Source organism: Bufo gargarizans, chromosome 1, assembly GCF_014858855.1.
Source record: "Bufo gargarizans isolate SCDJY-AF-19 chromosome 1, ASM1485885v1, whole genome shotgun sequence".
NCBI lineage: Eukaryota > Metazoa > Chordata > Amphibia > Anura > Bufonidae > Bufo > Bufo gargarizans.
The window spans coordinates 624,727,452-624,742,345 of NC_058080.1; the positions used below are offsets into that span (position 1 = coordinate 624,727,452).

General features: G+C 43.7%; 1 protein-coding gene across 3 annotated transcripts in view; it reads right to left on the minus strand.

The window, feature by feature from the left end:
* Positions 1–14,894, minus strand: part of FER (FER tyrosine kinase) — a 239,241-nt gene that overhangs the window by 154,536 nt on the left and 69,811 nt on the right. For all 3 annotated transcript variants that reach the window (XM_044275952.1, XM_044275953.1, XM_044275954.1), the window contains 3 exons: positions 7,219–7,402; positions 3,683–3,820; positions 2,084–2,203 (listed from right to left, as the gene is read on the minus strand). In XM_044275952.1, coding sequence (XP_044131887.1) covers positions 2,084–2,203; positions 3,683–3,820; positions 7,219–7,402 — 442 coding nt within the window. The remainder of the gene's footprint in view (positions 1–2,083; positions 2,204–3,682; positions 3,821–7,218; positions 7,403–14,894) is intronic.

The following is a 14,894-nucleotide window of genomic DNA, read 5'->3' on the forward strand; positions in this document are numbered from 1 at the left end:
TAAAATTTCCTGAGTATTAAGAAAATTTGTCTACGGCAGCCACATAGGCCACAGACACAATGGACAGGAGCTGACCTCATAGATTTAGGGTGCATGCCCACAACCATATTTTGCACTCTGCAAAACATACGGATGACATCCATGTGCATTCTGTATTTTGCGGAAGGGAACAAATGGCCCCTAACAGAACAGTCGTATGCTTGTCTGTTATGTGGACAATAACAGGACATCTTATATATTTCTACGAAATGGACACACGGAAACAGAATACACACAAAGGAACTTCCTTTTTTTTTTTTTTTTCTTTGCAGACCCATTGAAGTGAATGGTTTTGCATACATACGGTGCGCAAAAAAACTGAACGGACACGGAAAGAAAATACGTTCGTGTGTATGAGAGTTTTCTAGGCATGCTCTGTGACCTGTACATAGTTCAGGAAGTATTAGACACGATTTCACAACCAACTATTCTGAATAGTGGATCCTGTGTTATCTGTATATTCAGGTGCTTTCATTCTAGTAGTGTCTGTAATGATAAGCAGATAACTGTAGTACAGAGCCCTGTGCAGACCAAGAAGTGGTGCCTACTATTAGGCTTAGTGGTCAGTGCAAAAACTGCAGGATTTTATGTTTTTTGTTTAAATATAGCGACATGGAAAATAAAAAATAAACACCAAAAATGCTTTAAAAAAATATGGCTAACATAAAAACGTGAACTAAACAATAGATAATTTTCTTATAAAACATTCCCTTTAAGTTTTCACCGTTTTATCTCAGTGCAAGCTGTTCAACATCAAATTGTCACAAAGCTGCAGTGGTTGTTTGGCCAAGCGAAAGCATCATTTTAAACAAAAGAAATGGATAGAACAATCTAAATGAGGTTTCTTCAGTGTCAAGTGTGGGGAGTGGGGGAAGGAGGGAATACCACCAGGCCTGAAACCAAGGATAAGGGAGCAGGTCACCCCATATAGCGTCCCTAATCCTCGCCCCTTACTCCTCACCGTATGAGCGGACCTGGATGGTAGGACGGCTCATACCCAGGAAACCTAGAGCCTACTAACCCTGATGATCCCTGGTAGTAAGGTAAGGGCAAGAGACGACCTGTTCTTTTAAGACACGGAAGATCAGGAATCTCTGCAGGCCTAACAGCAAGGAGAGGAGCAGACAGTATGCAGAGGACAAACTCGACAGGTAAGTGTCTTGTGGCAGAATGACAACAGACCACTGGACCACAACGTCACATACCTGCCCACAACAACTAAAAGGAACAAGTCGTCCGCACCACAACCCACTGGATCCTGTGAAAAGCACTGCAGCCCAAACACACAAATCTGGACTCAGTACCAACACCAAACACAGGAGCAGTAGTAACTGCCTGGACCACCATGCGGCAAGATGCATGGCGGACCCAGACAGCGCTGCCTAACAGAGTTTTAGTTACCCCTCTGGGGAACCCCAGGGACCCCCTTCCGGAGGTACAGACAAACAGGGGAAATGTCAAACAACCATGCTGGACTACAAACACCAAAAGACCAGACATGGAAAACCAAATGACATACAACAAACACCCTGTACATCACACACCATACTCAAAACAACAAGTGAGGATAGGTAAAGGTATAGAAAAAGAGAAAACAAGGGGATGACATCGCAGATTACATTGATGTCAAACTAGGATGGCCCTCAGATAACATCTAAGAAAGGAGCAAGCTCCTTCATACAAAGGCATACTTCAAGATCTAAATCTCACAGCAACAGTATTTGAAGAGACCTTAGACAACACCCAGCTCCACCTTGCTCACACCTTAACCCCGAGCACACCAGAAAGGAAGGGTAACAGCCTAAAAGGGAAAGCACACACGCAAGCAATACAAAACGTTGCTACTGGCAACCAGCATGCGCGGCGAAAGTGTCACGGCAAACTACCTCCAAGCGTGACAGTGATCATCTGACCGGGTATGTAGACTACATGGTGTGACTACCTGGAGCTTACGCAAGAAAGAAACTGCAGCTCATCGGAAAATAGCTGCATAGAAAAAAAGAAAAGAAAAAATTTTTACATTTCTACAAGCAAGATATCTTACATTGAATTTAAGCTGTCTGCCGTGAGACTGTTCCACATGATCTCATTAGCCTGCAGATTTTCAATTTCTTCAAGTAAAGACAAGTCAAATTCAATGTCCTCTTTCTTGGTCTCTGGTGACCTATTATGAAAAGAAATTAAACACAGAACATGTTAACATTCAGATATCCCGAAACAAATGTTTGCTGCACTGAGACTACATTTCAAAGAGAATAGCAACATGTTGAATATTGTGTTAAAAATGATTTACCCTTATATTTTACTGTATGCAAACAATTGGAAAAGTACCATTTCAATAAAAATGACTAACAGGAAAAGTACATTTCGAGTAAGGGAATTCCCAAAAAAACTCTCAAACCGAACTATTTCCACAACAAGAAAACTGCAGCGTAAAAGTGTATAATTACTAGATAGCAGTCACAGCTTTTTAAAGGCCTCTATGGAAAATCTCATCGCAATACCACAGGCAAAAGCCCAGCGCTGGTTTTTACATGCAGTAACAATGTGGCAAACTTCCCCATTGCAGTGAATCAGTGAAACTGGTTATGAACACCACAGGATGCCTGCTGTAGTAATGTTATCTTAATAACATGCAAGTATTAATGCGTACTGAGAGGATAATCATGGAGTAATAAACTTAGCAGGCCCTGCTCATTGACTGGTACCTTTTTCTGATCCCTGTGTAGGTGGGAGTCTGAATGGTTGTGAGTAGAACGTAAAGCAGACACTGCAGTAGTATGGAGATCATCCAGTATTAAAGAGTTTTACGAGATTTAAATATTGATTACCTATCCTCTGGAGAATCTGATCGGTGGGGGGCTGACAACTGGGACCCCCGCTGATCAGCTGTTTGAGAAGGCACCGGTGCTCCTGTGAGCACCGCTGTGTTCTCCATGCTCACCAAGCACAGCACCAGACATTGTACAGCGGTTGTGCCTAGTATCGCATTCAGCCCCATTTAGTTCTACGGGGCTGAGCTGCGCCTAGGCCATGCGACCAATGAACATGTCACCACTCAGCTTAGGGGAAAAATGCGAGAATGTTGTGGCGCTATTGTGAGCTCCGCTGCCTTTTCAAACAGCTGATCAGGAGGGAGGGGTCCTGTGTGTCGGAAATTGTTCGAGCAGCATCAAGCTCCCAACAAGTTCCCTTTAAAGCAAGTGCACCTTTTCAATTTAATGCACTTTCCTTTTTTCCTCCTGCTCCAATTACTGCATCAGGGCCTAGCAGGCTTCTGCAGATAAGCATCTCAGCAGTAATGAAATTAGTTAAACAAGAAGGATTGAAAATCCAATCAAAGCAGAGAACCAGATGTCTGTCCTCAACTACTGCACAGTTCACCCGCTTCCTACAGGACACAAAAAGCACTGTCCTGGCCCTGCTCCCGCACAAGCCCTCGCCATGCCCCCTTTTCAGAAAGTAGCAAAGGCGTCATAGAAACACCACCTGTGCCAAAATTTTGTCGCAGTGTTGTTTAAAAAGTCGCAAACACGCGGTTTTTGCACCATTTCGGCACCAGAGAACAAGTGTATGTGTGTGTGGTGGTGGGGGGGGGGGGCAAATTCCTCCCAAAGTGTAGCCATTAAAACAGGAAACTTACTTATGTTTCTCAATGAAGTTTTCATACTCTGTGCTCGGATTTATTTCTTGGACGCAAATCTCTATTTCTTTATGCACAGCCACAATTTCATCAGACACAAGACTGGTAATCTGGCAATATTCATCAAAGATCCCTTTGCTGGAATAACAAAGAAAAGTTTAGTCCGCACGTCCAGTTCAGTGAACATATTCAGTGTTCAGTACATATACAATGGCGATCAAAATTAGAGAACAATTTATGAACACTTGATTTTTTCAGAAATAATCTACATTGATCATCATTTGAAGGATCTTTTGTAAGGGGTACACCATGCAATTAGAACAGTGTTTTCCAAAATAACCAAAGTATATCAACATAAAACCTTTATTTTTCAAAAAAACTGATGATTATAATTAGAGAACAGCAATGACTGTAGCACAGAGAAAGATTCTAACAAAATTTTCTGAAGGTAACACCAGTCACCAATCAGTAGAAGTGTACAGGCCTTTGCTTTGAATGACTTCAGCACATCTGCGGCCACAGGACATCACTAGTCTCTCACACTGCTCCGGTGGGATTTTAGTCCACTCTTCTTCCAGTCTCTTCAACAGTCGGCCACAGGACATCACTAGTCTCTCACACTGCTCCGGTGGGATTTTAGTCCACTCTTCTTCCAGTCTCTTTAACAGTTCTATGAAGGTTTTCTATTGGGTTTAGATCAGGACTCTGGGCCGGCCATTTCATTGTTTCAAGGTTTTCAGTTTCAAGGAACTGCTTTACCCGTTTTGCTGTGTGACATGGGGCATTGTCCTGCAAGAAAATTGCTGGCTGATTGAGTGATGAACGCAAGGAAGGAACCATGTATTGTTGAAGAAGGTTCTGATACACACTTGCATTCACTCTGCCATGTAGCTGTATGAGAAGTCCACCTCCTGCTGCAGAAAACATTCCCCAAACTATGACACTTCCTCCTCCACCTTTCACTGACTTCTTTACACAATTTGGGTTCAGTCTTTCTCCAGTTTGTTGAACATAATGGTTCCCACCAGACCCAAATCAATTAAACTTGCTTTCATCACTAAAATGAACTCTGGACTACTACTCCTCTGTCCACACAACATAGTCCTCAGCTAAGGTGAGTCTAGCCTTTTGATTCTTACTGCTAATGAGAGGTTTGGTCACTGCAGAGTGGGCTTTCAGTCCAAATGCTCTTAAACGTCGAGACACTGTATGACAAGACACATCCTTACCCTGGTCAGTGCTGAACGGGCGAGCAATTCCAGCTGCAGTGTTGAAACGATTATCCATGGAGATTCTCCGCATTATTCTGTCCTCTCTTGCATTTGTATTTCGAGGGTGGACCAGCCTTCTTGGGAAACTTGAATGAGTTTGTGATGTTGTAAAGATGCAATATTCTAGAAATCACAGACTTGGAACGACCAACTTCTCTTCCTATGGCTGATATGGTCACTAGGGTCACCCCTTTGACCTTCAGCTGGACAACCTGCTGCCAGAGGGTTTCAGTCACTTTGGAACGGCACACCATTTTGGCCAAGTCAGTGAAAACTGGAAAGTTAGGCGGCCAGTTATATAGGGGTTGTCAGATCATTAAGGAAATTAGCATCAGTTGCCAGATTAACACCAATAACTTGCAGGTATCTGTAAGTGTTCTCTAATTTTTATCAGTGTTCTTTTTCAATTAACTCATTTACATTTTTATTCTGTGCTTTAGAATAAATACAATTTATAAAGTAATCTTAAAATACTGCTATTTTACTCATGTTAGGATATATTCATATAGGACTACACTAGGACCTTGACATGTCGGAAATTGTGTGTTCTCTAATTTTGATCGCCACTGTACCTTTCCATATTTCAACAGGTGCATGAAAAATACAAAAGGTTAGGTAGAAAACTAAAAAGAAGTGTTATAAACTTAAACGGTATGTTCTAGAAAGTACAATAAAGACTAAATGAAGTATAACAGGACACTAAGGGTCCAGTCACACGTCCGTATGTGTTTTGCGAATCCGCAAAACAGGACGCCAGCAATGTGCGCTCCGCATTTTGGGACTGCACACCGCCGGCACTCTCATAGAAAATAGATTTTGTTTTTGTCCGCAATGGTGGACAAGAATAGGACATGTTCTATTTTTTTGCGTAACGGAAGTACAGATCCAGAAGTCGGCATCCACAAAAGCGGAAGCGGACATCACATTTCAGCCCCATAGTAAATGAATAGGTCCGCACCTGTTCTGCAAAATTGCAGAACAGATGCGGACCCATTTTGCAGACATGTGAATGGACCCTACTTGTTAAATAGGCAACAATAAAACCCCAAACCTCTCTTCGGCTCTGTTCACACAACCATTATGGCTTCCATTTATAAACAGAAAAAAAAAAAAAAAAAAAAAAGCCAAAATAACCTCACTGACTTGTCATGAGGTCTCTCGGGTTCCCTCATCACATCGGAGGGAAGAACAACACTGAACGGAGCCTGTGAAAGCAGTGTGAACGTAATCTAAAAGGGGTTTTCCGGGACTTAGCGGCTTCCTTGCTTCAAGTCAAGGTAAGCACGTCCCCTAACCGCCCCCTCTTAACAAAAGAGGGGATGGTTAGGGGGCGTGCTTACCTTGACTTGAGGCAAGGAAGCCGCTGCCCCCTTGAAGGCAAGCTGACGGGCAAGAAAGTGCTGATTGCGCTTAAAACCGTTTTTTGAATCTATGGAGCATCAGATTACCGGATCAAACACACGATTATTAACAAACTGGGGGCTACTAATAGGTAATGCTGGCTGTTTTATATCCGTTTTTGAAGTGACAGGTTCCCTTTAAGCTGCCATATGTGTATAAATGAGAGATAACACCATTTCTGACCATTATATGACATGTATCTGACATTTTCAAGCAGCATGCTTTATCTCTGAGCTGGGGAGTGGAGACTAGCTATAATGATACCTGCCCACAGACTACAAGGAGACAGGAGATTCTGGCCCTACCTTCATTGCTGCTTCTCCTCCCTCACCTCTCCATAGACTTATATCGGATAAGGTACTCTGAGCCTTCAGTGAGCAGACAGCCCATCTCCATGTCAAAATGAATTTATCACAGAATTCAGAAAGAATGTCAGTTCAGTTTAAAGGGAGGAGGTCTGATAACTCAAGAACAAGCTATTTTTCTCTGATCTGGATTCCGCTTCCACGGACCATAACTTTTGGTCCGTGATAGCGGAATACATAACGGAATTCTTAGCTAACCCGAGCCTTGTCCGCTAAACTTTAAACACAAGTTCGCTCATCCCTACTGATAACACCTCCCTCATGTACAGATAGCTTTTCACAGGATATACATGTAAATGTATAAATTACAGGTTTTACTGAATCTTCCCCCACAAAACTATACATCAATCTGCTCAGCTCCTCCTGCTCTATAACATGGTGGTGTCAGATTGCACTGCATTTTATGGTGACAGGTCCTCTTTTTTACAAAACTGAATAAAAAAATCTACCACATAAGAGACTTCGCACAAACCAAAATGATTATAACAAGATGTCTTACAGGCCTCGGATCATCTCCTCCTGCATGGTCTGTAGAGAATCCAGTAGAAGAGGGAGAGTGGAATCATAATACTGATCCTGGTGAAGCTGGGCTCCTTTCAGGGCAAGCACGTACTGGTTATGGAGCATGTGGAGTTTCATAGTGGCTTTGTCATATCGGTCCTTGGCTTTTTCTGACTCTTTACCTGTGTTGCATAGAAGAGACACAAAGTCGTTACCCAACAAGATTCAACCACTGGTCCTACTCCTAAAATCGCACTTCTAAACCAGTATTATTGCAACCTGATGGGTTACTACATTATTAAATATTCAGAACTTTTGGATGGTCACACAAAAGTATACAAAATGTATTAGAATGGGAGTAAACCTTGATGACGAACCAAAATAGGTAATGCAAGATAAGTATTTAATTGGATCACTCAGCTTAAGCTGGCCATAAATATAGGCATCGGTTGAGTGTGCACGATATATATTTTTTTAACAATGTGTAGGGGGTGAGAAGCTGCCGCCAAACAACACCCACGTCTATATTATATCTGTGTATAGCTCAATTTAGAGAAAGATAACAAGGAATGATGCAGAGACTGAATACGAGACTAAGCCAGTTAAAAAGCTCAACTTCAACATTGGTTTTATAGTCAGGAAATATAAAATTCAGCATCTGAAGCAGATATGCCGTCCATATTAACTGTGGTTAAAATATTTCTTTGGATTTGATCAGGGGTGGTCTTATATTACCATTAAAGGGGTTGTCCCCAGGATAGATTATCAATATCAGATCGGCAGGGGTCCGACACCCCTGCCGATCAGCTGCATGAGGAGACAACGTGTGCAGTGCACGCATACCGTCTCCCTTGCCTCTTCCTGTCCGCTGCTGCGATCTATGGTCTTTGCTATAGACAGCAGCAGTGGACAGGAAGAGAGAAGGGCGACGTCATGTGCGCATTGAGCGCGCCGTCTCCTCATACAGCTGATCTGATATTGATGACCTACACGGAGGATAGGTCATCAATAGTAAAAGACCGGAAAACCACTTTAAAGGGGCTGTCCTATGAAGATAACCCTCGTCCATAGGATTCTGTACGTCATCCACGGAAATCCCAAGCGAAAAGCCGCTGTATTAAAGCAACTCCCATTCTGGCAGACTCACTCATGTGAAGAGCAGCAATTTAATACTACGTTTTCCCTTCAAGCAAAACACCGGGCTGGCCAAAAATATAGGGCATCTCTCAGAGGGGTTGTGCAAGAAAGGAGAAGGGGGGTGGGGAGGCAAACCCCCCCACTTGGACCAACCTGTAAAGGGAAGCTTACCTGCTTGCCGCCACTGGCTCCTCACTCCTCCTCCTCCCGGCCTGCAATGCTCCGCTGGGCTCCTTCTCCAAAGACATCCAGTCTGACATCGCCTGCAGCCATTCACAGTTTTCACCGAGGGAGCCAAATGGAGCAACGCAGGCCGGGAGAGACCGGGAGCCGGCTAAGCTTCCTTTTCCAGCCAAGTGAGGAGGGTTGCCAAACCCCCCATTCTTTCACTACCCCTTTAAGTTTTCCAGTATTTTTGACAACAAGAGAAAAAACGTATGCAGCGCTACTGATGCCAACAGAAATACTGAAAACTCAACATAAACCTGGCAAACCCCACATTAAATCAATGGGATATTTTAGGATTCGTTGAAATGCTATAAATGGAAACAATGACACTAGAGTGAACAGAGCAATATTAGCAGAAATACTAAAATGGCAACTGCAGCTGAAATACAGAGCAGATCCAGATATTTCATATGCACAATTTCATCAAAGAGTTAATATTTATAGTCCACAATCCAATGCACAGCACGAATAACTTTTACCTGGAAGTAAGAGCTTCCTCTAAGGGCTCATTCACACGGCCGTATGAACTGATCCGCACCCGTTACGCAATTTTGCGCAAGGTCTGAGGATCCATTCATTTCTATGGGCCCTCAAAAGTTGCGGACAGCATCAGTTATCCCGTACCGCTGCTCCGTGGAAAAGATCGAACATGTCCTATTTGCGGACAAGAATAGGCATTTTCTATTTAAAATTGCTTAACGCTCACGGCCGGTATCCGTGTTTTGCGGATCCGCAAAGCACTGCGGCCGTCTGAATGGGCCCTTAGTCATACAGTGAAATTGAAGACACTATTCATGGGAAACATGCCAGCACAAGCGTCATCAGAAATAACTGCTGTATACATACATATGAATGGATGTATACAGACACCAGTTACACAGGTAGAAATCTGCTGACAGATGCCCTTTTTGTAATAGAATTGTACTTGCAGTTAAAAATGTGTATAGCCATAAACATATACACACACAAAAAGAAGCAGCACTTTAACCCATATGAACAACATTTCACCCTTAGTCTATACTAAGCGCACATATGCTGTGAGAAAGCTCCTGGTCCACACAGAAGCTTAAACATAGGCTCCATTCAGGGGAAGGAGGTCAAAAGTGTCCTTTTGACTTCTGTCAACACAGATACATACCTGTATACCTTCTTTTCAGCTGTACGAGATAGCACAGTCTGGTAAACATTTTTGGGAGCCTTTGTTCATGGAAGGTAATGGGCAAGGTATGCCAATGTATGGCTAAGCGGTGGCATATACCAGAGGTATACGTTGGGAAGCCCTACTGGTGTTACCTTTAGTCAATTTAAGCAACAGGCCAGAGCAAGCATGGATCCTTCCTCAGACCAAATGTATTGGAATAGACAATCCAAATGTATATGATCCATAGCCCAACGATAAAACAGAACTTTTAATGTTCCATACTGAAGATACCATAGTTTTATTATTTAACATTAAAAGTTATGTTTCATAGTTGGGTGCTGGATCTAACCTATACATTTGGATTGTCCATTGGCCCTTGTTCAGTTAAAATATAATATCATGATGCATTCAAACTGATGACCACCTCCTATACCAATGGCGGCACTGTACAAACCATTCCCGTCCTGGTGGAGTTAACAAATGACTGTCTGTACCCGACAGGAGGTTAGTACATATTTGCTGGGGTGGAGAATAGACAGTGTAACATGAAGACAACAGGCACAAGCTGCTACAATATGGAGACGCAGGCGCCTCTTCATAACTTCGGTTATGCCCCTACATTGCTACAAGAAATAAGGGAAGGACAAAGTCTACACAACATATAGGGATGTTGTCTAAGTTGCAATAGAGCCCACTTAAAAACCGCAAGTAATTATTTAAAAGCCAGACCCCATATTCCACCTAATTCCAAAGGATTCATATAAGAGTCATACACAGATGGTTCTCATTAAATAGACAGACATAGTTTACCCAATTAAATGTCTTCTCTATTGACGAAGCACAAACTGCTTTGCCTGCAGTGAGAATTGGCTTCAAACGATTTTTCACAAATTGTGGAATGCCAACATCTCCCTTATGTCTTAAAATATTGATTCAAGTGGGACAGAGCAGATAAATTGTGGCCAGCCCCTACTGCACAGATCTCGATGCCAGAAAACACTATGTGAAGGAAATATTCGCTCCTCTAAAATTTAAAGGCCTAATAAAATGTAATATGAGCCATGCCATTCGACTTGTCATAGCTGGCGCTGTGCTATTAATTTAGTCGTGTTACATCTTTATGGGTATCCTAGCTGGGTATCTAAAATACTGAAGAAAAAAAACTTTAGCTGCCAGTAAGCACCATCGAACTCAGGTGAAATGTTCTTTTACTGTAATTACTATCACGAAAGGGAAATCCACTTAAAATGATGTACGAAAAGATACATGTGAGAAGGTCACATTGGTGAAGTCTGCCATTTTGGAAAAAAAAGGATTTACGGAAGATAACAGCTCAGTATAGTACTTAAATACCTTTGGTGCTGCTCAGAGTTTTACAAAATTTACTTAAATCAGAAATTTACTACAAATAAGACACAAAAAAGTAAGCAAACTACTACACATTATTCTGACCATCAGCTAAAATAACAGAATAAACACTGTGTGCAGCACTGACAGCAGCTAGATGGGCTAGGACTGACTCAGTAAGGTCCTGGTAGGTTGTCCCAGGTATCTGGAGCCATGATGACTGCAGCACATCCCACAGCTGCTGGAGGGGTGCGTGGGGTAGGATCCCTAGAGTGAGCACAACAATTGAGGTGGTCTGACAGATGGTCAATTGGGTTCTGGGGAACTAGGTGGTCAGGGTAGTACTAGGAAGGCTTGTTCATGCTCTTCCAATCAATGTCCGACATTTCTAGCCAGGTCGCAATGTCTTGCTGGAAGACTCCATCCGACCCAGGGGAGACAAGCACCATGTATGGGTGTAAGTGATCTGCAAGGAAGGGATTCATAACCAGTGATGGTCAGTTTGCAGTGTACGCCAACGAACACTTGCAGGCTGCCATCTTGACTCACCCGTCCGGCAATGCACAGGAAAGCCCTTACCTGTGCCGGTCTGAAATCAAATGCAGTCACCGGGAGCAGGCAGTTCCCGGTGACTGTTGTTCTGGAGATGCCCCAGAACAACAGCTGAGGCAGCCCCCCAGAGTGATCCCATATGGACCTCACCCCCTGATGATTATCAGCCCAAATTCCAGAGTTTGTGGGAAACTTTGGAATCCAAATTGACTGCATAGACTTCACAGAAATTGATATTTTTCAGTAAAAGATTTAGTAAATTTTATCAAGGCCCAAACAAATTTACCGTATTTTCTGGCAGATAAGACGACCCCCAACTTTTCCATTTAAAATATAAGGTTTGGGCTATACTCGCCGTATAAGACTATGCCTGAATGCCCAGCCCTCCCTATCTTTAAGACGATCTTCTCCAGTCCAGGGAACTGACTGGTATCTGTGGATTGGATGGAACTGTTATGGGGAGGGGGATCAGTGGATGACACTGCTATGGGGAGGGGGGTATACGGATGACACTATATAGCATCTTATGCTATATGTGTCATCCACAGATCCACCTCATGACAGTGTCATCCAGAGATCCCCGTCCCTATAAATGTCATCCACAGATCCCACTCCCTATAACAGTGCCATCCACAGATCCCCCAACCCAATAACAGTGCCATCCACAGATTCCCCTCCCCGACGCTCAGAGGAGTATACATTTATTAACTGTAATCCGTAACTTTAAGGCTGGTTCACACCTGAGCGCATTCGATAAGCGCTTTTATCGGGCGTTTGAGGCGTATTTTGGGGCGTATTTGTATTTTGGAATTTTGTGTGATTAACCAGAGGCAGCCAATGAAAAACTGCCATAATACGCCCCAAAGAAGCTCCTGTACTTCTTGGGGCATAGGGCGGTTTACAGCCTTTAAAGGGCTTCTGTCACCCCCCATTGTGCAATTTTCATTAGTCAACATTAGCTATTTGCTAATGTCAGCTGAGTGCAATCATACATGTCCTACCTTTGTCTGTGGCTTATTTCTTGTAAAAATCATACTTTTATCATATGCAAATTTCTTCACTACCAGCAAGTTGGGCGTGTACTTGTTGGTAGCCACCGCATCTGCCGCTTCTAGACACGCCCCATTTCCTCTTGATAGACAGGGCCAGCAAGCGCTCTCCTCCTCCCGCTGGCCCCGTCTGCTACTGAATTCCCGTGCCTGCGCCTTAACGTTCCTCGATTGGCGCAGGTGTACTGAGTGAAGGACACGTGCTTGCCAGCTCCTTCCTCAGTGCGCCTGCGCTAATTACGTCACACTACACCCGAAAGAGAAGACTGCCAGCATCAACGATAATCGGCAGTCTTCTCTTCTGGTTGTAGTGTGACGTAATCAGTACGCCTGCGCCGATCGAAGAACGTTACGGCGCAGGCACGGGAATTCAGCAGCAGACGGGGCCAATGGGAGGAGGAGAGCGCTTGCTGGCCCTGTCTATCAAGAGGAGATGGGGCGTGTCTAGAAGCGGCAGATGCGGTGGCTACCAGCAAGTACACGCCCATCTTGCTGGTAGTGAAGAAAGTTGCATATGATAAAAGTATGATTTTTACAAGAAATAGGCCACAGACAAAAGGTAGGACATGTATGAGTGCACTCAGCTAATGAAAATTGCACAATGGGGGGTGACAGAAGCCCTTTAACAAGTTTTTCTGCCTTCTGTGAGACACCTGTTTGCTCACTTAAAAAGTTCGTAGGGGGTGCCCTTCAAAATGGGGTCACTTCTTGAGGTTTTTTTCATTTTTGGGGACCTCAGGATATATATATTTTTTTTTTAAATGCGACCTAAAATCCATGTCTGCCAATTTGGGCTAGCCAAATTCACATTTAGCTATTTGCCTGCTGTGCACCAATACAGCAGGCTACGAGCACATATGGGGTGGATACTGAATGGGGAGAAAATGAGGAACACATACTGGTGTGCATTTTCTCCTTTAACCCCTTGTGAAAGTGAAAAGTTTGGGCGTAAAGTCATTTTTTCTAGAAAAAAAATGTAATTTTTCATTATTACAGTCAAGTGTTTCCTAATTCTATGAAATACCCTTGGGGCCAAAGTGCTCACTACATTCCTTGATAGATTCCTTGAGGGGTGCAATTTCCAGAATGGGGTAACTTTTGGGGATTTTTTTACTGTAGTGGTGCATCAGGTGGTCTTCAATTGCAACATGGTGCATAAAAATTATTCCTGTGAAAACTGCCCTCCAAAATCCATAGGTTGCTGATAAACTGCAGAATCAGGGTAATAAATATTTACTTTTGTTTAGCTGTTAACTCTTGCTGTGTTATAGGAAACTAAGTATAAAAATTGAAAATCTGCCAAAAAAGCTACTGTATTTTTCACCCTATAAGATGCACCTTCCCCCCCCCCCCCCCCCCCCAAAAGCGGGGGGAAATAGCAGTGCGTCTTATGGGGTGAATGCTGCATTTTGCCAAATTTTCAATGATACGCCACACGGTTGTATCAGCTGAGAGAGAGGGGGGGCTGGGGGCCGGCATCTGGTTTTATAATGACAGCGGGGCCCGTGCAGTTACTGTATTCTACTACACGGGCCCTGCTCACTGTATATAATCGTATCTGTAATTGTAGGCATTGTTAATGTATAAAAATTCTGGGTAATCAGCGGCTGTATTACGGTACTTACAAGCGCTCGGTAACAGAGAGGATGGATGAGGCAGGCCAGGAGGACGGGCGCTGGCTGCATGAGTCACTACATCACACGCCTGCGCAGCCCACTTTATGAATGAAGCAGGCGGCGTGGGCGTGTGACGTAGTGACTCATGCTGCCAGCACCCGTCCTCCCGGCCTGCCTCCTCCCTCCTCTCTGCCACCGAGCGCTTGTAAGTACCGTAATACAGGCGCTGATTACCCAGAATATTTATACATTAACAATGCCTACAATTACAGATACGATTATATACAGTGAGCGGGGCCTGAGTAGTAGAATACAGTCACTGCACGGGCCCCGCTGTCATTATAAAACCAGATGCAACCCCTACCCCTTGTATTGGGGGTGATTCACACTACAGGCACACTGTTATGGAAGGGATCTGTGCATGACAAATAGCATAAGATGCTATATACAGTAAGTGTCATCCACAGATCCTCATAATAGTGCCATCCAGAGACCCCAATAAAAGCCACCCACAGATCCCCCATAACAGTGTCAACCCACAGATCCCCCATTACAGTGTCAACCCACAGATCCCCCATTACAGTGTCACCCACAGATCCCCCAT